The sequence below is a fragment of the Myotis yumanensis genome, unplaced genomic scaffold, assembly GCF_028538775.1.
Source record: "Myotis yumanensis isolate MYYU_CA2020_CCGP unplaced genomic scaffold, mMyoYum1.0.hap1 SCAF_3, whole genome shotgun sequence".
Taxonomy (NCBI): domain Eukaryota; kingdom Metazoa; phylum Chordata; class Mammalia; order Chiroptera; family Vespertilionidae; genus Myotis; species Myotis yumanensis.
Genome location: NW_027223754.1, coordinates 94,002,549 through 94,029,810, shown reverse-complemented (window position 1 = coordinate 94,029,810; position 27,262 = coordinate 94,002,549). Strand labels below are relative to the sequence as shown.

Sequence of the window (27,262 nt, the reverse complement as noted above, 5' to 3'; positions counted from 1 at the left end):
GGCAGGGGATTGTCAAGGGCGGGGGGTGGGGGAAGGACACATATGTAATACCCTTTGTAATACTTATAATATTTTTTTTTAAAAGAATAAAAAAAAATTATAAGCAAGTCTTGGTTAAAAGCATTTTTAAATTAATAGGGTGTTAATTTTTCACATATGACATACAGACCTGAAATTGTGCCATTTAAATCGAGATCCACATAATTGAGGGTTTACTGTATTTTGAGTCTTCAAATGGACAATGAGAGAAAAGGTGTCCTCTTTATCATCAGTCAATTATACAACATAGTCTGAAAATGTCACTTCATCCCTGATCATGCCATCCAAAACAGTCCCACCTGGTTCTTTCCCTGCATGTCAGTTGTCACCATTTGTCATTATACTCACTAGTTTCTCCTCCACTAGACTAACTGGCAGCTCCATGAAGGCAGGCACCACATTTTGTTCACTACTGTATAGGAAGCAACCATCCCCATTCATTTATTCATCTAATGAGTTGAAATATTTATTAAGTTCCTACCATGGGCTAGAAACTGTCCTAGGATCTAGGGAGACTAGTTACAAGAGAAAAAGAAAAACTAGGTTTCTCTCAGCATTTGATGATGGAGGGAGAGATAACAAGAAAGAAGCAAATAAATAAGAAACAAATAATAACTAATGATTATTGAGTGTTGCTCATATGTCCGGCACTGTCCTACACTCCTAACATGTTCTACTCCCAAAAGGCCTCTGAAATAGAAACAATTATCATTTCTATTTACAAGTGAGGAGACTAGAGCACAGACAGGTTCTGTAACTTGCCTGGGATCACTAGGCCAGGAAGTGGAAGAGCAGGAACCCCAACCTAGGAGATGAGGATCCAAGCTACTGTGCACACTGCTATACTCATCACACATACGGAGATAAGCAGAGGGAAGGGACAAGTTCCTTGGCCGGTCACATATACTAGATAATAAATAATTGTTGGGTGAATGAATGAAAAAACACAGCTCTTCTTAGTTCATGCAGTGTGAGGGGTAAATGCAGAACTTCTGAACTTAAAAAGCCTTTTGGTCTTGTGATGTTTCAGTACCTTCTATTACCCATAACCCTATATACTGCCTTCTCACTCTATATTCTACATTACATTACACCACAAATTAAGAAGATTTTATTGAATTTTTCCCTTTAATCAATATAATGATAATGGTTATAAATATTTTTGCCAAACTATAGCCCATCCTTTAAGAATTATCACTCTTAAGTATTCATATTGCTAAGCAAAATTTCCCTTTACATCACCCTGCTCTCCAACCAGCATCCATTCCTCTCTTCTTCTCTCTTCCTCCTTCCCTCCCTCCCCTGTTATTCCTTGCCTCCCTCCCATTTTATCTTTTACCAAAAGCTCAGACACCATGCCATATCATAGGCTGTGTCCCAAATTAAAGTTACAGAGCTTGAAGTGTTGCAATGAGTCCCAGGACAGCTCAAATAAGATGACAAACGTATTCAGTCAGGGGATCGACCGCAGTCTCAGAGGAGCTGCAGCTGACTGGGCAGCCAAGGGGAGACAGTCAAAATCCTCCAGTCAACAAGTAAAGCTCCAGACTAGGTGAGTAGTAGCACTATCAGTCAGGGGAGGCACTGCCAAGGGTGGAGAGTACAAGGAGGAAGGGTAGTGCAGGGAATGGCAGACCAAGGGAACAGAGGCAAGAGATATGTTCCCAGACTAATGACAGAGACAGATGCAAGTCCCAGCACAGATGGGGATTGGGATCAGTGAGAAGATCCCTCTTCCCCAAAAGAGGACATCATAGTTCAAAAAGCAGCTACTACCAATGTCACACTTACAGACACACCTACACGAGCCAAGTGTGATATACTCCGAATTTGTTATTTCAATCATCACAGTAACCCCATGAAATAAGTTTTATTATTTTCACTTTACAGATGAAAAATCAGAGCTCAGAGAGGTGCATGAATTGTCCAAGTCACCTAATCAGTAAGTGATGAAGCCAGAATTTGACCTTGATCTTTTGGACTCCAAGCCCAATGCCTAAATAGCAATGATGGTTTGAGACGTCATGAGTGGTCACAACAAGAAAGGGATAGAAGCCAGTGACAAGAACATGGTGATTTGAGTACTTTGGTATTTATTCTGGGAGGATTCTCACATCATGTACAATTCTAAGAAGCTCCATTGCCTTGGGACATGACACAGCTAGCACACTTTGTGAAAACCCAGTGCACCCAGCTAGCATTTCTCCAGGTACTGGGAGCATAAAGGGTCACATCTGGAAGGCAGAGTTGGTGCCTATCACTCAAAAGTCCAAACTTGAGTCTCATGCCAACTACGCACACCACTGCAACTACCACTGCCAACTGTTATCTTAGCACATTCAACAGAAATGCTCTGTGGATAAAAATGAAAGTAGAGGACATATCCCAAGACCCAGGAACCATACCTGATGTAGACCTGTCCTCTCATCGAATTAGGTTACTTGCACTAACAACTTGAGAATCACAAGGTGCACAGGACAGATGGAGAATGTGTGGTTTGATCAACTAAATTCTAACATATGGTTAACATATTTTTAGAACATAAAAAAGTTCCTTTTTTGTTTGAGGGTTTTTTTTAATAGTTATTTACTCTGAAGATGAGCTCTATGGTGAGTTTCAGTGGTCTACAAATTGACCAAGGGAAGGGGATCAGGGGAGGGGGGCGCAGGTGTCAAACTGACCATTAGCATTTAACTCTGCACTTGAGAAGGGCACTGAGAAGTGGGGAGGTCAGCTGATGGAACAGATTCAGCTGATGGAGTAGACTAACAACAGAACAACTGCAAAATCTGCACAGGAATTCTAAGTCATCCTCTGCTGTCTTTAAATTATAGACATTCCTGATCTACTAGCGTAAAATTGAAGAATGTATAAAGTAAATCTTTCAAAAGATAACAAAAAAATTTCTGCAGTTGCCATGCCATTCAAGTATCTATTCCACCTCATCTTTGTTTGTATGTTGTCTCTTCTCAAAATATAACATTCTTTATGGGCTCCACTCTTCCCTACTAGAATATACCTTCTATGTTCATGCTTCTAACAGAATAAAATGAACCTTTTTTCTTTCAATCAACATATAACTAATTGAAACTCACTAATATCCAGCACTGTGCTAGGCTCTGCAGAGAATCAGAAAACAAATATAGATGGAATTTCTTATGCACATAGTGGGGTATCTCTAGGGGCAGAAAGGCCTGGTTTAATGTTGATGTCCCCACTTATCAGCTCTGTGACCTTGAGTAAATTATTTAAACAAAGCCTCATTTCTTTTTGGAGACTATAATATCTAACTCTTAGCATGAGGGTAAAATCATGTGAGATAGTACGTTAAACCACCTCTACTACATGCCCAGTACAGGCACGCTAAATGACAGTTCCCTTTCTTTCCACTCTCTTGAAGAGACTGCAGGAGTTAGTAGAATGTAGCATGTGACCACTCAAGTCAAACTGGATTTGAATCCCAGTTTCTCCACCAGGCTTTTTCTTTTTTTCCTGAGACACAATTTTCTTATCTGTCAAAAAGGAAGAAAACATATATCTGTATCTTAAGATTGTTTGGGGGATTAAATGAGAGAAGCTGCCTAAAGTACTCTAACACAATACCTTACTCAATAAATAAAGCTATTATCATCCTTATTGTTATTATAAGTTGGAAAAAAGACATGAAAGTAAAGAACAATTAAGGATCAACTCAATCACTTAAAGCACCTATTATAGACCAAAAGCATAAAGTGCAGAAAAGCTGGAGGTGAATGGGGGAGAGGATGGCTGGGGTTTGAGATATCATTGAAGAGGCAGGAGTTACAATTTTGGAATGACGGACAGGGACCAGAGAACCGGAGTTTTAATTTTTATTTGTTTTTTTGTTTGTCTGTTTTATATTATTTGGCAAATGCAGAGAGGTATAATCAAAGGTGAAGTAGAGGCACTTAACCTGGGACATAAAGAACATTAAAGAAAAAGGCAGCTGGAGCCACAGAGACCCATGAGGAGGGTGAGAGAAAAACCCAATGAGATAAGCAGGGTAGCACCAGATTCCAGAGGCCCATTACATCCCCAGTCAGGCAGCTGACCCTGGGCAGGCAAGCAAGAGAGAGCTGCAGGAGGAGGCTGGGCCAGGAAATGCTCAAGTGACCTTCACATGTCCCAGTGCTATAGGATACCACCAGGGGTCTAGCCCATGTGCTCGACTTTCTCCAGTAAAAGGCAGTTCTAATGACAGCATCCTTGGTAGGAAAGGTGAACATTGTAGTCAGACAGCTGCAGTTCAAATTGGCTCCCTCACTTTCCATGTGGGGATATTGAGTAAGCTGCTTGACATCTATGAGACTCAGTTTCTGCACTCAACAAAATTTAAGGTAATTGACACCTACCTTAATCAGCTGAGGGGAAGAATGAGATCATGTCAGCAAAGTCACTGACACCCAACAGGTGCTCAACAAATGCTCTTAGGACTTGCACTTCATCATCTCAAGTGACCCCAAAAACCTTGGCTTAGTGTCAGTTTTTTCTAACAATAAAATAAAATGCCACTCATAAATAGAGTTAGAATATTAGTATGACTAAACAGACAGTTAACAAGCTGTTTCAAAATAGAAAAGAAAAATGAAGATCAAAGAATCTGTCCACTAAAATGGAAATGTCTTCTAATAGCAGGCATAGATTCTGCCATGTCCCGTGTTTTAAAACAGCTTGTTAATCAGGAATACGTAGAAAGCAGAGAGCTAAAAAGGTATAAAAATGTTCTACTTTTTAAGTTGAATAATGGATATATAGGTGTATCTTTAGTCTACCTAATTAAGGTATAATTTATACACAACAAAATGCACCCATTTTAAGTGTAGAATTTGATGGGTTCTGACAATGGCATACACCTGTGCAGTCACCATCAGGGCACAGAATGTTTCCATCCTATCTTGTGTCTCCCCAGGCAATCACCTCCCCACCCCGAGGCCCAGCTTCCTACCTGTTCTCTGTCCCTAGATCTATTATACCATAATTATTTAAATAACTAGGGGCCCGGCGCACAAAAATTTGTGCACCCAGGGGGATCCCTCAGCCCGGCCTGGGACCCCTCGGGAGATGACCACCTGCTGGCTTAGGCCCACTCCCTGGGGGATTGGGCCTAAGCTGGCAGTCAGACATCCCTCTGGCAGCCCAGAAGCCCTTGGGGGATGTCCACTTGCCAGCAGGGAGCAGGCCTAAGCTGCAGTCGGACATCCTTAGCGCTGCTGAGGAGGCAAGAGAGGCTCCCACCACCACTGCTGTACTGGCAGCCATCAGCCTGGCTTGTGGCTGAGCAGAGCTCCCCCTGTGAAAGCGCACTGAATACCAGGGGGCAGCTCCTGCATTGAGCATCTGCCCTCTGGTGATCAATGTGTGTCATAGTGACCAGTCCTTCCCAGTCATTCTGCTGTTAGGGTCAATTTGCATATTACCCTTTTATTATATAGGAGTGCCTAGCCAGCCTGGGTGAGGGGCTGATGGCTGTTTGCAGGCTGGCCACGGCCCCCAGCCACCCAAGCTCCCAATGGAGGCTGGCTGGAAGCAGGTATCTGGGATTTATTTGTCTTCTATAATTGAAACTTTGTTGCCATGAGTGGAGGCCACAGCCGGCTCAGGGCAGGCAGGAAGCTTGGCTTCCTCCATCGCCCGGGCAACCAAGCCTCCTGCTTGCTCCAGCTCCGTGGCTGCCGGCCGCCATCTTGGTTGGGTTAATTTGCATATAGTCACTCTGATTGGCTGGTGGGCGTGGCTTGGGTGTAGCGAAGATACGGTCAATTAGCATCTTTGTTTTTTATTAGTGTAGATGCCTACCTTTTTTACAAACTCCTTTCTATGTATGCTACATTTCATAGTTTAAAAATGAATCCGGTATTTGCCCACTAAAATTAATGACAAGTGCCAAAGACCCAAAAGAGAAACCGTCCAAGCATTGTCATTACTTCAATGGACAGAGATGACTAGGTAAGCCATTCGATTCTAGACCCAATCTGACATGAACTGGCTGGTGGTATGGGCAAGTCACTTGTCTCTATATTAGTTATTCTTAATAGATGGTGTATATGGTCCCATATGAGTAGAGTGACCATATAATTTGTCACCCAAATCAGAATGTATTAAAAGGAGATCTTATTATTCATTAGGCCAGGGTAAGAGGTATAAACCAGATTGTATTCAGAAAACCTGGATTTAAGATGACACTATTTATGATCCTCCTATAACAGCACCTCCTATGATGTCCACAGTGACCTAAGGTTCTTTTGAAAAAATAAAAGAGTGTGGCAGAGAATTCTGGAAAGTGATTATGTTCGAGAGCTGAAGTCTTTCATTCAAAAGTGACAGGCCTCTTCTAAGCCATGTAGTATTGAGATTACAAACTGGGCTGCCCAGCTGCCAGGAGAAAGAGTCTGAGACAGTGGGACACAAGGGGGCACACACACCAAAACTGTGAAACCACTTTACAAGGACCCAGGCAGCCTGATTATGAATGCACTTAGCTGGGTTTTGCTGTCTTTGTCACTCTATGAGGCAGACATTAAGGGCTCTATCAGGGCACAGTACCTCAGAACTCTCACTGTGCAAATTTTCCTTTAAGATACCAAGTCTTTATTAACATACTGTTTGCAGGTGGGGTTGGGGAGAAACAGCAAGTCTTCACAGCTGCCAACTGAATTTCATGAAATGGACCAGCCTCAGGGACATCAGTAAAGTTACTGCATAGTAGTGCTTGAAAGTAGTGCACAGATACAAGAAAGTATTAATTGCAAAAATCGGTACAAACCATAGCTATGTGTTTATTACAAGACTATAACCACTGGAATGACTGGCACAACTAAAATCAACTTTGATTTAATCAGGCTTTCTAAAGACCAGGCAAAAACACATAATTGCTTTAAATTGCATGTAGAGATTATCATCCACACCTCCAAGGGAAGTGTACAAAGAAAGATCTATTTGCCTTCAATTGCACAATCAGATTCCTTTGAATCACATCAATTTGCATAAACATAAAAACTTTTGGTTATTTCTCGTCATAAACCATGCTGCCATTTTAGCCAAAATGGGCTGCTGTGCTATTTCATTTATAAAATTGTAAAAGCAATTACTTAATGTATTCAAAGATCTTCATTACAAAATAAAATGCATTTTTATATATCAAATCAATGGCAACTACTTAATAAAACAGCTTTTTGATGTTGTTGTTGTTCTTGTTGATCCTCTTAGATTTTCTTAGAGAGATTTTCTTAGAGAGAGTGGGAAGGAGATAGGAAGGGAGGAAGAGAGAAGAGAGAAAGAGAGAGACAGAGAGAAATAGAGAGAGAGAGAGAGACATAGATGTAAAAGAGACACATCAATTGGTTGCCTCCCAGCAGGGGATCAAACCTGCAACCCACATACATGCCCTTGACCAAGAATGGAACTGGAGACCCTTCAGTGCTTAGGCTGATGCTCTAACCACTGACCAATACCAGCCAGGGTTAAAACAGCTTTTAGAATGTAAACACTTATATTACAAAGGCAACATTCTAAAAAGTAAACTTCCTGGTCACTCACCCAATGGCTATTCATTCTTTTCTCGCTGGAGGGAATACAATCTAATAAATTGTAAATATGCTGTACATTTAGGTGACGTATTATATAGTCTAACAAAATTTTATACCAAAAATAAAAACCCAAATATGTATTTATTTACATTTTTAAATAATACATACCTTGGAGAATTTTTAATACTATTAATTATCACTTGCTTTAAAACACAGTTCTTAGAAATGGAGCTGATAACTGGCCACTACAAACAAGTGAGGATTAGAACTAAACTCCTGTGCCTACACCTGGGCCCTGCATCCACTTTCAGATTAGTGGGGAAAATAACATTAGTACAGGATCTGGGTCTTATTCAGAGATCTGCTCCTCAGTCTGAGTCACCCTAAGAATTACTGTCTGGGCTTATTCTCATTGCAGAATCTCCTCTGACCCAATCCTCCAGCTCTAAATATTCAGTGGTACTATAAAAAAGCATAGCAGGGACTCAGGCACTTCAACAGAGTTCTGATTCCATTTTGGGCTCTGTCTCTACTGGATCTACAAACACACTCAGATTGCCTAACTGACAAGTTTCCTTCTTGGCAACAAGGACACTACCTACCCTGCAAGGTGGTAGTGAGAATTGAATGAGGAAACATTCTCAAGTACTCTGGACCTAGATGGTATCCCCTATCAGTTCCCTTATCAGTAACTTCGGGGTGATAGGGAACCTGTTGCAAAGCTTTTAATGAACTAACTTCTGATTAAAGTTCAAAATAAAAGCTAGATGCCAGAAAAACAGTGAAAAGAGGAGGTATGTTTAAATCTATATATGTATTCTTAAATCTTTGCCTCCTCATAGAAATTTTCTCACTTCTTACAGAAAAATTATTAGCTACACGTCCTCAGAGCAGTTGTCAAGAACATAAAAAGATTCACAAAACTGTTCTTTGCCAAGAGCATAAAAAGGAGATAAATTTATTTATTTATTTTTAATATGGAAAAGCTTTTAAAGCAATGGCAGGACTCTTGCAGAGGACGAAGAGCTGCACTCCAAGCCCCCCTCTCAGGCCCCAGCCCCTCCTTTCCCCTCTCTGATCCCCTGTCCCCAAACAAGCCTTGGTCCCAGCACCCTTCTCCTAAATACACAGTGTGGCACCAGAATGTGACTCCTCACTCTCCACTGGGAGAGTTCTTAACTCATTCTGCTCTATTAGCCATGCGTGTCCTCCTTGGGATTTCTTTGTCCTGGTAAAATCAAAACATACCTAACACTTAAATTGAGGAATGAATGGAAATCACATCAAAATTCAGAAGATGTGGTCCTGGCTCAACAACTTACTAGCAACATAACCCAAGGAAAACCATTTCACCATCTAGTCTGGGATTTCTCACATAGCTCTGAATAGCTAGAGCTGCAATAATAAAAACTTCCTACACTACTATCCTCCAAATACTGTTAAAAGAATATAAATATCACTTACACAAACTGAAAACATGTATACTCAAGCTTTCTGGATATTAATACCATTTTATTAATACTGCACTATTTCTAGGAATGTAACTAGTCTTCTTGTGCCTCATAAGATTGAATCTCTTTGCTAAAGATAATGGAGTCTAATACTGGCAAACGTCAGTGCCAAGCACTGACTTAAGCACTTTGCACAGATATTCATTCACTTACTCGTCACCATAACACTATTATTATTATTATTATCATCATCATCATCCCCAATTTATGATGAGGAAACTGAAGTACAGGTAGGTTAAGAACTAGCCATGTCGTGGTGGAGCCAGGACTAAGACCCAGGCTGGTCTGTGCTCTTAGCCACTGTGCTAATGATACATTGACAACTTGCAATTATTTATTTTCCTGAGAAAACTATAACACATAATGTCATGGGAATCAAGGAAGGCAAATGACATCTATTGATCACACTACTGATCACAACCGTTACTCTGCCTGGGTACCACACCTTACCTCATGCCTCGTCACAATCCTAAAGGAGAAGAGTGTTTTGATTTTTAACAAATTACAAACCTGAAGTTCAGAGATTCAGTAACTTGCTTCAAATTCTAAAATTAATAAATCGGGGAGATAATATATAAAAAATATCTAAATTAAGCAGAGAAGTGTTTAAATTCCTGCCCATCTCCCTCAGTGGGCATCTCCTGAGTCAGCTCCTCCTCAGCCTGGAGGCCACATCCAGTCCCAGAGCCGACTCCACTGATTTAAATGCCAACCTTTGCTCCCCACAACAATGAGATGGGGGTCTCCAGTATGCTGGTCCCACTGACCAAAGGGCCTGGAGGAGGGTAGGGGAACTTCATTCACAGGCTGATGCCAAAATCTTCAGATTCAGAACTTGATGTCAGAACTGAGGTTGCATTAAAAAAAAAAAAAAAAAAAAGGAAGAAATCACTATTAACATGAAGGCCCACCTCTGCTAGGGTTAATTAGAAGGCTAGTGAGAGAACCAAACCACCACTTACTATTTTAGTTCCATAGGAAAATATATTCCAAGATCTAAGAAAAACCTTGCTATGAAAGACCATGGTGGCCTTCTGTTTTGTGAGTTGGGGACTTCCTACATGCCTTTTAGTTTTTGGAATCCAATTTATATGGGGCCCAGGCATATCCCCCAAACCACATGCAGTAAAATCCTGAACTAACACATTTCACCTATAACCACTATCAGTTTTATAACTTATTTCCCCAACTTTGGACCAGATGTTATTAAAGGTTTCATGGTATTTTTTATTCTTTTAGAAATATTCCACATGGCTGGTCTGCGCGGGTTTGACCTGAGAACTCTACAGAGGCAGGGAGGTCTTCCATCCATCCAATGTTGCCTCCTGGCTCTACAGAAACAGCCCTTTGGTATGAGATTGTGAGACTGTGGTTGGCTCAGGCACCCATCCACCCTGCTGTGTGACTTAAGCTGCCTGAGCCTCAGTATCTTCAGTTATTAAATAAGAGAGATGTAAATGAATGGTTTCTAGCTACCTAAACTCCCTCTTCAAGCTACAAATCAGATGAATTTGAACCAGATACAGGAAGTTGGGTGGAACCTAGATGACAGCTAGAACAGTTTAGTTATTAAGCTCCTACTACAATTAAAACACTTAGCAAGAGTCAAATGAGATATTACATACATTAAACATATTTAATACATGTATTTACATCTAAAACATTTGGAGTACATTTGGAGTAATATCTGGCAAAGAAAGCACTTGATAACATTGTCTATTGTTACTATAATCATTGTCCTTACAACAACTCTACTAAGTACATATTATTCCCATTTTACAGGTGAGGAAATGGATTCTGGTCAGAGTGATGCAATTTACAATGGACAAAGCCAACATTTTTAACCTCTAAACTATACTGATGAAAGAAGAGGGAAAAAAGCCATTTTGGCTGAGGGCTAAAAGGCTTTATCTGAAGATGACACTTATTAATGAAAATATCGTATGTGTACAGTACTTTCAAATACATTATTTTATTGTTGACATTATTACAGATATCCCCTAGCCCCCTCCTTTGTCCACCCCTCCCCTGGCCTTCACCACACTATTGTCTGACCATGGGCTATGCATACATGTTCTTTAGCGACTCTCTTCATCTTCTTTTATACAGTCCCCCACACTCCTTCCTTCTGACCTCATAACGCATAAAAATCCTGGAAGAAAACAGAGCCAATAAAATCTCAGACATCTTGCATAGCAATATTTTTACTGATATATCACCGGGTAAGGGAAACAAAGGAAAAAAATAAACAAATGGGTCTACATCAAACTAAAAAGCTTCTGCATGGCAAAAGAAAGCAAAAACAACGTGAAAAAGGAAACTACTGTATGGGAGAACATATTTGCCAATGACACATCTGATAAGGGATATGTTATTTTGTTAATCCTTATGAAATTGTGAAAAGTAGGTAGAACTATGTCTCTATTTTCTTAATCATCCACAGTTCCTTATCCAGGATAGGTGCTCAAAAACTGTTTAGCTTTACTTTATTTGCTAATTTCAAGCAATCTTTGATACAATAAAATCCCTTCCAACTCCTTCAGAATTCACTGTAACTCATTCTACCTCTGAATGTAACATTGATTATCAAACACTGGCAAATGTTGATGGGAAACAGCCTCATCTTTGTTTTAACTCTTGTTGAGAGGAAAGAATAATTCTGGGGACCTGCCTGCCAAACAACAAAAAGACTATGCTGAATTGGAGAGATGGTGAAGGAGGAAGGGGGCCCTAGACAAGCCAGAGTCACCCATTTTTAAATATAAAGGTGGCTCCTTCCCCACTTCACAGTACATCCACCTGCTTAAAAGCATTTACTGAGCTGAGGCAGGAACACATGAGTGCTATAGATCCTGGGATGGGATGGTGAACAAGATAGGCGAGGTCCCAGACTTGTGGAAGGGCAGCCATGTACAGGTACAGTCAGTTTATACAGGCTGGGGGAGGAGCTGTAGCTACCAGAGGTGAGAGCGTGCTGGGCTGAATTGTGTCCCCATAAAGTCATATTGAAACCTTAACCCCTAGTAGCTCAGAATATGATTGTATTTGGAGAATAGGCCTTTAAAGTAATTAAAGTTAAATGAGCTCCTATGGGTAGGACCTCATCCAATGTGACTGGTGTCCTTATAAGAGGAAGTCTGGACCCACAAGACACACCAGTGATGCGCAGGCACAGAGGAAAGGCCATATGAACACAAAGGGAGAAGGTGGCCACCTACAAGCCAGAGAAAGACACCTTAGGAGAAACCAACCTTGCCAACACCTTGGACTCTCAGCCTCGGGAACTATGACAAATAAATTTCTGTTGTTTAAGCCACCCAGTCTGTGGTATTTGGTTATGGGAGCTCAAGCCAACTAAAATAGTGGGTGATGCTGAGGAGTGAAAAAGATGCCATCTGATAAAAAATAAGGTCATCACCAAGAAAATCGCAGCAGATCAGCAAAATGTGTACAGGTAGGGGTTGGCATCATGAGAGATCCAAGATGATGGATTACTAGTGGAGACACGGAGTAGACTATGAGTGGGAAAGAAGAGACAGAATAAAGCACTGATGTGTATCTAGCACTTTCTGTGATAGCCATGAAGGGCACATAAAAAATGAGGAAAAACGCCTCCCTAGCCAGACCTCACAGGCCAATAAAGGTGGAAAGAGCTTAAACATGGGAAAAGTACCAAAAGAGGAAGGCAATAATTATCAAAAAATGCCATAAGGAAATAATGCAAAGGTGCCTCAAGGCTTGTAGTGCTCAGATCCGCAAGGAGGGGCTGGCAGGATCCTGTGTGTTGTGAGCAGGCTTAGGGAGTGGACAAAAGAGAGTGGGGTAAGCAGAATCTTACAGGGCAGGGGGAAGGGGAAGTGAGGGAAATGACCTGGAAAAGTGAAATGAAGGCGATCTAGAGGAAGGCCAAGTCAGGCTGTCTGTGGATAGTGCTATCTTTGAAATTGTCACCGTTGCCTGCAGAGATAAAGTGAATTAAATCAGAGCTAAGTTGATGGAACTAGGTCAGACACACAAATGCTACTCTTAATGCTGTAGGGCATCAACATCAAGAATATGAAAGAAGCCCAGCTGGTGTGGCTCAGTGATGAGCATGGATCTATGAACCAGGAGGTCATGGCTCGATTCCTGGTCAGGGCACATGCCCAGGCTGCGGGCTCGATCCCCAGTGTCGGGTGTGCAGGAGGCAGCCAATCAATGATTCTCTCTCATCATTGATGTTTCTATCTCTCTCTCCCTTTCCTTTCCCCTCTGAAATAAATAAAAATACATTTTAAAAAAATATTAGAGGAATACATTGTGTAGCAAAACTCCATGTCTTACACTGAAAGGTCGGCTTGCACAAGGCCACAGGAGAAGCCAGAAAATTAAAAAACTAAGATGTGGCTTCTTTCTGACCATTTGGAGAGAACAGTGAAGAAAAATTCAAGACTCACTGAGCTGAAGGGCTCCTGGCCCTGTTTCATCTTCAAGGTCTTAGGTCCCCTCCAGCAAACAGACTGAGAAACACAGCAGAAGGAAGAACAGCAAACACCAAGGAAGATTCCAAAACCATATAGCCTGACTGATGGCTTAAAAATGTCCTGGAAGAGTAACAGATATACTATAAATTGAGATGGCTTGGTATCAACATCATATTAACAGAGGAGCAAAAATTTCTTAACAAACAAAAAAATAAAATATTTCTGTTTTGCAAATCAAACATTGTTCTCTAATTTGGTTTCTTTTTCCCACTTATATTCTCCTTTATGGCCTATGAACATATATAGAAATCTGACTATAAAAACATTTCCCTTCTGTTACAAAGAAAAGCCAAATTCTCACAGTCATCAACTTTCTATTCATGTAAACAATCTCACTTTATTTTTGAGTTACTTTGTGGGAACAGATGGCTTCCAAATGTATGCCTTCTTACTATAGTACATGGAAGCAACACTACTGAACTTTTAAATTAAGATGCAGAAAACACAGGCATGCTTCAAGTTTGCGTCTATATTAGTAGGCCCAATTTTCCTAAACTGAGATTTACTTGGAATTCTGACCTTTCTTTTTTAACTTTTCCTTCTCTTGCTTTTTTTTTTTGGTTAAATACAAATTACATCACACACACAAAAACACTATCTAAAATATAGCAACTGAAAATTCTGGTGCATAAAAACTTCCAGACAACAAAAATTAGCAGCAATGACAGACTTCTAGACTTCTTATAAGTTATACATATAGGCATCAGATATATAAATGTAGTTGGGTTTTATGAATGACATTCTTAAAACTTTTATGATAGACTGTAATTTTAATTTTATAATTTGAAATAAACTCTGCTATTAACACCAATTTACCTTAACTCCAACAATTGACACATCATTGAAAGTGCTAACAAATGGTGATCTTGGTGGCATTACCAGATCTAAACCCAGGCCAGATTCCCCTGGCGTCTCTCTAAGGCTAAGGCAGAAGTCTAATTTTCTAAAAAGTTAAACCAAACCTGGAAAGTGGCATCACATACAGGTTTTTGTGATGCACAGACAATATGGCCTGACTAATGAATGCATAACAACCGTAAGTAGAGTTAATAGCATTTCTGGCATTTAAATTGCCAAATTTCTAGAAAAGCATACTTAATGCAGCATCTGTGGAGAGATGACTTTGGAGAGAGAAATTAAATGCTGCCCAGTGTAAACAAAAGAATCTTTATATCGCCGAAACCGGTTTGGCTCAGTGGATAGAGCGTTGGCCTGCGGACTGAGAGGTCCCGGGTTCGATTCCGGTCAAGGGCATGTACCTGGGTTGCGGGCATATCCCCGGTGGGGGATGTGCAAGAGGCAGCTGATTGATGTTTCTCACTCATCAATGTTTCTAACTCTATCTCTCTCCCTTCCTCTCTGTGAAAAATCAATAAAATATATTTTTTTTTTAAAAAAAAGAATCTTTATATCTATATCTATATCTATATCTATATCTATAGCTGTATCTGTATCTATATCAACACGTATAGATTAGATAGATATAGATACAGACAGACATATAAGGGGAAAAATAGAAAGTACACACAAAATAGGGAAACAATTTATGTTTAAATAAGCAATGATTGAGTTGAATAACAGAATAGAGAAAGTCTGTACACACCAGAAGGACAACAAGAGCAAAAAGGAATTGACTTCTGAACTGATCAACATCAACATGGATTTCAAAAGGTATCTATCTACCCTTTAAATGCTTACACTGAAGAATTGCTAAACCACAGCAGGAAAAAATTTAAGTTTGCAACAAAACTAAAAAAAAAACTAGTCAGTTATTTAGATAAAGTTTGAAATAGTGGGGTATGCCAAAAATCAAATAAGATGTTGCAGTGACTGACAGACTATCCAGTGGAATCATTTCAGTGATGAAGGTCAAACCTTGAATGTCCTTTATAAACTGGCTCAGAACAAAACTTTACATTCTATGGCCTATAATTGTATATATTATTCTAGAAACATGAGTAGTGTGCCCCTGCCTTTTCAATAAAGAGCGGTCTATCATGCAAACAATGATGCGAGCAGTCTGTCTGTGGAGACGGTTTTCACCACACACAGACTAGTGGAACAGCACATCTGAGTATGATTCCCAGCCACCATATATATTGTCTAAGCTGTTCTAAAAGTTTTACTTTGGAAGTCTTTACACCTTAACAAGAAGAAAATTAAAGCTAACAGAAGAAAAAGATAATAATAGGAAGAAAAAGGATGTGACTCATCACTTATTAATGGAGAAGTATTTTGAATACATGCAATGAAAATAGGTATTAATATGTTAGAGACTACAATAAATGATAGTTACAGAAGTAACTAATAAATTTAATAGCAGAAAACAATTTGAAATTAGGTATAACTTTTTAAGTATGTGATTTCAAAAGTGTCATTCCATTTGTAATGAAAAATCTTTATGGCCAAGATTATGGAACAGAACATGTTTTTCAAAACAAAGAGATTTCTCTTTATCAAGTCCTGTGTGAATTCCAATGAGTAAAGAGTCCTAATATCCCAAGGACTCCATTGCTATAGAATGGTACTGGGATGGGGAAGGCAGCCTTCAGTAGATAAGCCTGCCCACATATCTCACAGAAGATTCTTTGAATGTGTACAGACATTTGAGAGAGCTAGCTCAGACTAGGGCTTTAGTCTCGCAGGCTGACAAATCCCAGGCCTGTGAGCCATGTCCAAATTAAAGGGCGTAAGAGCCCTATGCTCTGTTACCCATTATACAGTGGTAGTCGGGTGGGAGGATATGACCATAGGCTTAAATGCTCTCTCTTACTAATTTATTTACCGATCTCAGTCTGTCAGGTTCTCACTCCACATTTTTGAACTATCTTTCCAACCACAGAATCTTCATAGGCATTTCTATTCAAACTCTCTTCATCCTACAAAACCAAACCCAAATCCCACCTGCGCTATGATGAAAGTCTTCCCTAGCCAGGTTAACTGAAATGGCCTTTTCCTCTGAATTTTGCAGACAGTCTATCTGTGGTATTTGGCATCACCCTGATCTGTCTGGAGGCTCCCAGGACTTTCTGGAACTGTTTGCTTCTCCTGTATTCCTGTCTTGTCTTACACTCTGCATCAACTACCATCCTCTGCACTTGCATATGCAGGACTTCAATGAGTATTTTTTATGCTTCAATTCTATATTCCTGCCTGCCTAAGCTCTTCATTTCCCATATAGTCTCTTCTGCTTCCAGCCTCCTCACAAAGATATTGTCAATGATATACTCCACCCTCTCCTTAATGAGAACAATTTTCAACAATTGTTCTGCACATCAAATCCTAGGACTTTCTTTTATTTTCTAGAACCTTCTGCAATCAACCTGAGACAGACACTTTCTTTTTTTACTCATTTATTTCAATCTGCTTTATTTTAATCATGCAAACACCCTTTTGAATTTCTCTATCCCAAAATGACACTACTTGATAAACCTAGGAGGAAAAAAAAAAAACATTTTCTTTCCTTATGCACATACTAGAGGCCCAGTGCACGGATAGGGTCCCTAGTGGCTGCCGGCTGCTGGCCAGAACCTTCCTTCTTTTGGCGCACGTCATAGCTAGCGATCGAACTCCTGATTGGTTGAACTCCCGAGGGGACACTTTGCATATCAGGCTTTTATGTATATAGATTGATGCAATACTTTTCATCAGGCTCAATATTATGCCTCTTTATATTTATTACTAGTCATCGTTTGTGCTGTTGTTGTTACAAGCCATTCAAGTCACCTTTAATACAATGCAGCATGTATATTTCTAAAAATAAAGATATTATATGTATACTATAACTCTTCCTACTCATCCTGCAAAATAAATTTGTTCATTATCTCCCTAACCCCCTCCAAGTAGAATGAAAACTCTGTAAGAATGGATACGGGGATTCTCTGTTGGTCACTGCTGTATGCCCTGTGCCTAGAACAATGCCTGGCACTTAGTGGTGCTTGATGGGTATTTATGGAATAAATGTTATTTTACTGAATCCCCAGATTCTGCTCCTTTCCACCTTTTCCCTGCTTAATAGGAATATAGTCAAAAATGTAAATACTAAAGTGAAATTGTCAAAGTCCAATCACCAGTTCACCATCTAAGTCGGGGGACGATCTTGAGCATATTACCTGACTTCTCCTAATCGAAATCTCCCCTGCTGTAAATGATGCTATGAATAGGCTTCTAGAGAAGACTGAGAGGAATAATGCAGAAAGCACAGTGCACACACCAAGTGCTGATCACAGCTCTTTTGTTCACACTTCTCCCATTCAGCCAGTGTCACCTGCATCACCAAACCTGAGTGGATCAGCCTTTCTTCCTCCCTCTCACCTGCAAAAAGACCAGACCTTGGTAACAAAACTATTTTAACTCAAAATGAGTACTCAACAGGCTCAAAGTGAGAGTCTGAGTTTTTTCCCTATGAAAAATGTGTTTGCATTTGAATGACTTTAGACATCTACTGAGTGGCCCAGGATCTCTATGTTGCTGTGTTTACATATTCTGTTCAGATCAGCTGCATGGCCCAAGAGTGCAGAGAACTTCACTCTGCATAGGTGGCTATCAGAAGAGGTACTTTTACAAGGTAGAAACTAAATGGCCTCTATCGTACAACTGAACAGTGAGGAAAATATTTCTATGCCACTCCTATCTTATAAAATTTATCAAAAAGTACACTTTAATCTTAGGTCTTTAAGGACTTTCATGTGCCATTCTGATTTTAAGAGATATTCTGTAAACTAAATATTAATCCAGGAGGAACCACTATCTTTATTGTATATGCTACTACTCATACTATCCACTCACACAGTGCAAACTGGAGGTAATTTTAACTCTTGCTTTATTTTGATTCTTGTTCTTTCAAATAAGGAACAGTGCTCAGTAAATGTCTTTAGAACAAAGGACAGAATATATTTGGTTTTCAGACTCATCAAGAAAAAAAAAAAGAGGTCTCAAATAAATAAATCAGAAATTAAAGGGGATAATTGACACCACAGAAATAAAAAAGATTATAAGAAAAAATACAAATAAGTATATATCAATAAATTGGACAATCTGGAAGAAATGGGTAAATTCCTAGAAACATACAATCTTCCAAGACTGAATCAAGAAGAAAGAGAAAATCTGAACAGACTGATGACTACCAAGGAAATCAAATCAGTAATCAAAAAACTCCAACAAACAAAAGTCCTGGACCAGATGCCTTCACAGGTGAAATTTACCAAACACTCAAAGATGAATTAACATCTATTCTTCTCAAACTACTGAAAAACAATTCAAGTGAAGGGAAAGCTCCCAAGATCATTTTATGAGGTCACCATTACCCTGATTGCAAAATCAGACAAAGATCCTATATAATAAAAGCCTAAAATGCTAAGTGTCCAGTCATCTGGTTGGCCATTCAACCAATCAAAGCGTATATGCTAATGATATGCTAAGGCTGCTCAACCGCTCGCTATGATGTGCACTGACCACCAGGGGGCAGATGCTCCGACCGGTAGGTTAGCTTGCTGCTGGGGTCCAGCCAATCAGGACTGAGTGAGACGGGCCAGACACGCCCTGGAGCCCTCCTGCGGTCCCTCCCTGGCCCCGATTGTGCACCGGTGGGGTCCCTTGGCTTGGCCTGCACCCTCTCGCAATTCAGGACCTCCTCAGGGGATGTCGGAGGGCCGGTTTCAGCCCGATCTTGCAGGCCAGGCCAAGGGACCCCATTGGTGCACGAATTCATGCACCAGGCCTCTAGAATTACAAAAAAAGAAAATGATAAGGCCAATATCCCTGGTGAACATAGATGTAAAAATCCTCAACAAAATATTAGCAAACCAAATTCAGCAATATATTTAAAAGATCATACATCATGATCATGTGAGATTTATTCATGGGATGCAAGTTTGGTTCAATATCTACAAATCAATTAACATGATACTCCCCATAAACAAAATGAAAGATAAAAAGCACATGATTATATCAATAGAAGCAGAAAAAGCATTTGACAAAATCCAGTATTCATTTATGATAAAAACTCTCAGCCAAGAAGGAACAGAGGAAATCTACCTCAACATAAAAAAAGCCATATATGACAAACCTACAGCTAACATCATACTCAATGAGAAAAGCTAAAAGCTTTTACCTTAAGATCAGAAACAAGAAAAAAATGTCCACTTTCACCATTTTTATTCAACATAGTATTAGAAGTCCTAGTCACAGCAATCAGACAAGAAAAAGAAATAAAAGGCATCCCCAAAACCCCAAAACGCTAATTTTAAAAGAAATATGCACCCTATGCTCATTGCAGCATTATTTACATTAGCAAACCAAAGTGCTCATAGGGTGCAACAGATAATTAGATAAAGATATGGTACATATATACAAATGAATGTTACTCAGCCATAAAAAAGAATAAAATCTGACCATTTGTGAGATTGACCTAGAAGATATAATGCTAAGTGAAATAAGTCAGACAAACATGTGATTTCACTTATATATGGAATCTAAAGAATATAATACACAAAACAAAAACAGACTCATAGATACAGAGAACAAACTGATGGTTACCAAATGGGAGGGGGGTTGGGGTTTAGGTGAAAAGGGTGAAGGGATTAAGAAGTACAAATTGGTAACTGCTGAATAGTCACAGGGATGTAAAGTACTGCATAGGAAATACAGCCAAGAACATTGTAATAACTGTGTATGGTAGCAGGTGGGTACTAAACTTACCAGGGAGATCACTTTGTAAATTATATAAATGTCTAACCACTATACCGTACACCTGAAACTAATATAAAATAATACCAAGTGTTGCCCTAGCTGGTTTGGCTCAGTGGATAGAGCATTGGCCTGCAGACTGAAGGGTCCCAGGTTTGATTCCAGTGAAGGGCACATGCCTGGGTTGCAGGCTCAATCCCCAGTAGGGGGTGTGCAGGAGGCAGCCAATCAATGATTCTCTCTCATCATTGATGTTTCTTTCTCTCCCTCTCCCTTCCTCTCTGAAATCAATAAAAATATATTTTAAAATAATAATAATAATACTGAGTGCCAACTGTAATTGAGAAATAAAAAGTAATATATATGTATATATAAATATGGCATATACATATACATATACACACACAAATATATATATATATATATATATATACACATTTGGTTTACACTCAGCTTTAGACCTGAGGCAAAGATATTTTGCAGAAGCAAATCTTTAATATGTTCAGATACTCACATGTAAAATAGCTCACTACCCTGAATATTCTTAATCTTTATTGGGTTGTGGTAAGTTTCTACAAACTAAGGTGACAGTCACCTACCGTTATTAATATTGCATTTTTGATGGGAGTTACCATTAAGCCTCTTAGTTTAACTCAATAGAATTTTCTGAGCATTGAAACACGTGCAAATGAGGTTCACAATTAAAAACTTGTAAAACTCACAACCTAAGCTCATCACACGCAAGCAAAAAAGGAATATAGGAATATTTGTAAGCATTTACCACACATGGCAAGTTCTTAATGTAAAGAAGTTGTCCCTGCTTTTAAAAGCACAGGTTTTCTCAAAGAAATGTCAACACAGCAGTTCACCCAACTTTGGAAATAAAGGACAGCATAACTGAAGTAGAGGAACAACTTTCAAACCCCCTACTGAAGGTACAAGCATGTTATTATTATTGGTCATGCCAGCTCCATTTTCTGCAGTCATATCTAACCCTTCCATAGTTCATGTACACTCTATGGCAAAAGGGAAGTAGAACTTAACAGATTTTTTTTAAGTTAATGATTCCGGCAATTTTTGGAATAACTTCCACTTGAGAAAATGTAACTAAGAGATCCTATCAAGAGACTCCCCAGCTGTTGACAACTCAACTCTGGAAATTCCCTCCTTTTTTGCCTATTCCTGACTATCCCTAAATCCAAATTACAAAGTTTAATGACCCTGAAGGGCCCTGTGTGCCTCCCCTGAACTCAGAACTCTGTCTAAATACTCACTGGGACTCTCCATAGATGTTTATTGAATTGAAGAGAGAAAAAAAGGCACTGGAAACCTAGCTACAAAAGCCAAGAGTTTGTTCGCCTGAACGAACCCCTGCTTTCCCCACAAGAGGAAACTGGGAGATCTGGAGCTGAGTCCATCCAGAATCCAGGGGTCTGACACTGGGCTCAAGAGGTGATGACAGCCAGAAGGTCTGGGCAGCGGTTCCAAAATGGGGCACTGGGAAATGGTGGGCGCTTGCCAACATGGAAACACTCCCTCAGGGAGCTGGACCGGATGGTAGGAAACCAAGTCAGTTCTGTAGGGATCCCAAGGCCCCAATCGCGTTCCACCGCCTCATTCCTGTTTATAGATCCCACTCCAGGAACTCCGGCTACCAAAGAGAAAGCAGAGGTCTCAGAAATATGTCAACACATGACATAACTTGAAAAAGCTGGCTGCTCATTGGCGCGAGTTACAACTTGTCCGGCTCACACAGGAAAACCGGCTCACTTTAATTACTTTTCTTTTATTAGGCTATGCCGTCCCTTCCAGGGCCCCCGCCAAGATCGGGTTACAGAGAACTAGGTAGCTTGGGTGGTAGGAACCAAACCGTGTGGGCGGTTAGCTGAAAGCAAGGAATCAGAGCCGGCCGCCTGCGCAGTGACTGCGGATTTGGATTCACGACAATCGCAGCGGCTCTTTCCGCGCGGACGCAGGAAGAGGAAGCCTCGGCACCTCCACCCTGTAGACACCGAGCTGCCCTATCGCTTGTGTCGCCGAGAGGGCCTCGCGGCACCACGCCGATGCCCCCGGGTCGGCCAAGGGCGCGCCACCTTTGTCTGGGTTTCCCCACCAGGATGGGCGCCGCCTCCACGCTAGGAGGGCTTGCCTGGCTCAGAGGCGCAGACGCGGCGCTCGGGTTCCCAGTCCCAGCGCCGAGCCCAGGAAGCCTGCGCGGCCGCCTGAACCCCCCACCCCCACCCCCACTTCCACTGCGCGTCCGCAGCGCACCCGCAAGTCCCAGCCTGGCGACCACTGCACCGGCGCGGCCGCCACTGGTGGGGAAGCCGGAGACCAAAACGCAAGCCAGCTCTCCCCGGGCTGCACTGCCCGCCGCCGACCGAGGCGGGGGTCACCGTGCCCTCTGCCCGGCCCGCCTCGACCGCGCCCACGCGGTCCCTTACTCGGGAGAGCACCGGCCGATGGACCCCCAGCGAGGCGACATCTCACACTGGCCGCTGTGTCGGGGAAGGCATGACAGCCAGGCAGCACTTACACCCACTGACTGCCCCTCTCTCACCTGCCTGCACCGTGTCCGAGAGGTCGTGCCCGGGGGCCGCGGTCCTGGGAAATTCCTTCAGTTTCCTAGCGCTGAGGTTCAACCCCCCAGAGTTGGCGGCTTCCTCCAGTGCGCGTTCCAGCCCCCGGTTCAAGGGTAGGTTGAAGCCCCCGCTGCTGCCGCCGCTGCCTCCCGCAACCCCGCCGTTGGCTCCGGTTCCTCCGTGGTGCTGATGGTGGTGGTGATGATGGTGGGGATGATGATGTGGGTGCAGAGTAGACACCGAGAGGGCAGGGACGAAAGATTGGGGTTCGCTTCCCGGCGTCGCCATCTTCTCCCGGGCCCCCACCCCCACCCCGCTCCGCCGCTGCAGCGGGGGGGCGTCACAGCTTTACCCCGGGAAGGGGAGCTGGCACCAGGTGCCGAGTTCCTGCAGCGCTCCACCGAGAGATGCTGGGAGAAGGGGAGGACGGAGTGGCAAGCGCAGAACCAAGGGCTGGCGAAGAGGCGGCAGTGGCAGCTCGGTCTCGAAGGTTTCCTGTCCTGGGGAAGCTAAGGACTGCAGCGGCGGCGGCGGCGGTGGCAGGCAGCGCGCATGTGTCTCCACCCTCCCCAGCGCCCTCCTCTCGGCCGCTCTCTCCCCTCCTCCCCCGGCTGCTCTCTCCTCCTCTTTCGGGTGTCAGTTCAGCTCTGAGACTTCCTACCCGGCGATCCTGGCTGGCCCTGTCTGCTTGGCTGCTCTCTGCCCGCAATCCCGGTACTGGGAGGGGTGTGAGCGCCTGTGCAGGGGGTCATTTTCATTTAGACGCCGAACTCCTCTTTCTTTTTGCTGCCCAGGTCGGGGGTCGGCGGTAGGGGACAAGAGATTTTAGAGGTCTGAGAAGACGGGGACCTGGCAATGAATGCGAATTGAAATGCAGTGAGGTCACGGGGAGGTGGGAGGTTATCTCAATTCTGCGAATTATTCTGGCTTTTTGACCCAGAGTTCCTCCAGAGACCGTTTTCCACTGCGCTGTTAAGCCAACAGGCAACCCCTGGCATTTGAGTTCATACAGTGAGCCAGGCTCTGGTCTAGGTAGTCTACATTATGTCATTAATCCAGGAGCCCCAGGAGCAGAAGAAAAAAAAAATGTTTTTTCCAATCTACAGAGGAATTAAGAAACTTGTGTAAGGCAACCCAGACACTCAGAGGTGGACCTGAATTCCAGCTTGCAACCCTGAGTGTGTGATTGCCCTCCTGCCTGCATACTCCCAGGCGCTACCAGGGGTAGGGGACCTTTTTTGTGCCAAGGGCCATTGGATATTTATAACATGACTCGGGGCCATACAAAATTATCAACTTAAAATTAGCCTGCTATATTTGGTCAAACGTTTAATGAACTTATCCCTAATGCCTTGGCAGTGCCAGACCAAATGATTTCACCAGCCTCTGCCCCCGCCCCGCCCCCACCACCGCCACCAGACATTCCCCACCCCTGTAGGAAAAACAGATTTCCTGAGTGATGATAGAAAACTGCAGACCCAGAAAGGAAGGACTTTCAAAATGAGTGTAGTTTTTATGGTGGACAGAATACATTGTCACATGAGGGAGAAGAGCTGTCTATGGCTGACTGAACCCCAGAATTGGATGGTGCAGGGAGAGGTTAGAGAGCCAGTGATCCCAACAAGCCAATAACTCAGTTACAGGTTGAGTCTGTGCACAGATACATTAGTATTCTCCTGCATCTCCTTTTCCTCGACCCCTGGGGCACAGAAACTGACATGTCTGCTTGCAAACAAATTCACGTTTGCTCAGATCAAGGCTGGCACACGCAGACCAGCTAGAAGATTGATCAAGTCCCACTCCTTTCTGAAGTTTCAGCTCCAACTCTCTAGGACAGTGATTTTTATTTTTATTTATTTATTTTTGCCTTATAATCATTTATTATTAACTAGGGGCCCGGTGCACGAAATTCGTGCACTGCAGGGGGGGGTTGTTCCTCAGCCCAGCCTGCCCCCTCTCACATACTGGGAGCCCTCAAGGGATGTCCTAGTGATGGCTTAGGCCCGCTCCCTGCTCCCCTTGGGGATAGGGCCTAAGCCGCAGTCTGGCCTCCCTTTGTGGGAGGTGACCGGGCTGATCAGGGGAAGGCACCAGCCCCATCACCCCACTGCTGCAGCCACTGCCAGTCACCACAGCCAGCAAGGTTTTTTCATCAACATGGACTCCAGTCCCTTCACCATGAAAAAATGACAACTTTCTTTAGGCATTTTCAAGATGTATCTTTCATACAATAATAATTTCTTTATTATTTTTTTTTATCCTCACCTGAGGATATGTGTCCATTGATTTTTAGAGAATGTGGAAGAGAAAGGGAAAGACAGAGAGAAACATCAAAGTGAGAGGAACACTTTGGTTGCCTCCTGCATGAGCCCTGACCTGGGCCCCGGCCAGGGAGGAGCCTGCAATCTAGATACATGCCCTTGGTCAGAATTGAACCCAGACCCTGCCATCGGCAGGCCAAGGCATTATCCACTGAGCCAAACCAGCTAGGGCAGGATATGACATTTCTTAGCCCTCCAGCAGCAGACCTTCGTTTTTTTCGCCAGGAGTGTGGTGAAAAACCCTAGATGACCTTTTTGGATTCTTATTACTCAAGTTACTAAGATTATTACCAATGGCATACAGGGAGCTTAACCAATGAGCGGTCAGAAAAGGTGTTTCCTCTGTAGTTCACACCAATCACCGGCTTAGCCCTCCCCCCCCCCCCAGGCCTGAAGCCTCTGGCCCAGGCCTCAGGCCTGGGCAGGGGACCCTCATCGCCCCCCGATCACTGGCTCCGCCCTCGCCCAGGCCTGATGCCTCGGCCAGAGGCGTCAACCCCCATCACCCTCCGATGGCAGGATCATCCCCATCTCCCTCCGATTGCCGGCTCCACCCCCCACCCAGGCCTGATGCCTCTGGCCCAGGCATCAGGCCTGGGCAGGGAACCCCTATATCCCCCTGATCACTGGCTCTGCCCCCCACCCATGCCTGATGCCTCTGGCCCAGGCATCAGGCCTGGGCAGGGGATCCCCATCTCCCCCCGATCACCGGCTCTGGGGCTTCTGGGGCCAGCCTGTGGCCCGGGATGGCGGCTCGAGCTGGCGGCTGAGCTGTCCCGCCCTGCCTGTAGTATGCAAATTAGAAGCCATCTTTGTTGGTGGTTAATTTGCATATCACATTGATTAGCCAATGGGAGGCGTAGCGAAGGTACGGTCGATTACCATGTTTGTCTATTATTAGATAGGATATTACTTTAATTCTTTATTGTTTAAAGTATTACGTATAGTATTACATATGTCTCCTTTTTCCCCCATTGACCACTCCCCAGCCACCCCCATCCCCCTAGTGTCTGTATCCATTGGTTATGCTTATATGTATTCATACAAGTCATTTGGTTAATCCCTTACCACCACCACCATCACCCCACCCCACCCTGCCTTCCCTCTGAAGTTTGACAGCCTGTTGGATGCTTCTCTGTTTCTGGACCTATTTTTGTTCACCAGTTTATATAGTTCATTATATTCAACAAATGAGTGAGATCATGTGATATTTATCTTCCTCTGACTGGCTTATTTCACTTCGCATAATGCTCTCTAGGTCCATCTATGCTGTTGCAAGGGGTAAGAGTTCTTTCTTTTTTACCGCAGCATAGTATTCCATTGTGTAGATGTACCACAGTTTTTTAATCCACTCATCTGCTGATGGGCACTTAGGCTGTTTCCAAATCTTAGCTGTTGTAAATTGTGCTGCTATGAACATAGTGGTGCATATATCCTTTCTGATTGGTGTTTCTGATTTCTTGGGATATATTCCTAGAAGTGGGATTACTGGGTCGAATGGGGATTCCATTTTTAACTGTTTAAGCAAACTCCATGCTGTCTTCCATAGTGGCTGCACCATTTTGCATTCCCACCGGCAGTGCAGGAGGGTTCCTTTTTCTCCACATCCACGCCAGCACTTGTCGTTTGTGGATTTGTTGATGATAGCCATTCTGATGGGTGTGAGATGATATCTCATTGTCATTTTGATTTGCATCTCTTGGATAATTAGTGACTTTGAACATGTTTTCATATGTCTCTCGGCCTTCTGTATGTCCACTTTCAAAAAGTGTCTATTTAAGTCCTTTGCCCATTTTTGATTGAATTATTTATCTTCCTTTTTTTTAAGATGTATGAGTTTCCTACCATACAGGCCTCTAGGGCAGTGATTTTTAACTGGTGTGCCCTAAGAAGTTTTAAAACGTGCAATACCTGACTATTTAGTCAGAGGCACTGACCTCTTTTCCCTTAGATTATCAATAATAATAATAATAAAATACAACAGCCAGCATAACAATAGCTGTCCGTTATGAATGAATCAAAATTACACCTATTTTTTTTGTCAGATTGGCA

General features: G+C 42.5%; 1 protein-coding gene across 3 annotated transcripts in view; it reads right to left on the bottom strand.

Moving 5' to 3' along the window:
* The window catches only part of LRCH1 (leucine rich repeats and calponin homology domain containing 1), a 237,921-nt gene extending 214,521 nt beyond the window's left edge, over window positions 1-23,400 (bottom strand). For all 3 annotated transcript variants that reach the window (XM_070409153.1, XM_070409155.1, XM_070409156.1), the window contains exon 1: window positions 22,868-23,400. In XM_070409153.1, the coding sequence (XP_070265254.1) occupies window positions 22,868-23,177 (310 nt within the window). In that variant the 5' untranslated portion in view covers window positions 23,178-23,400. The remainder of the gene's footprint in view (window positions 1-22,867) is intronic.
* Window positions 23,401-27,262: the final 3,862 nt, after the last annotated feature.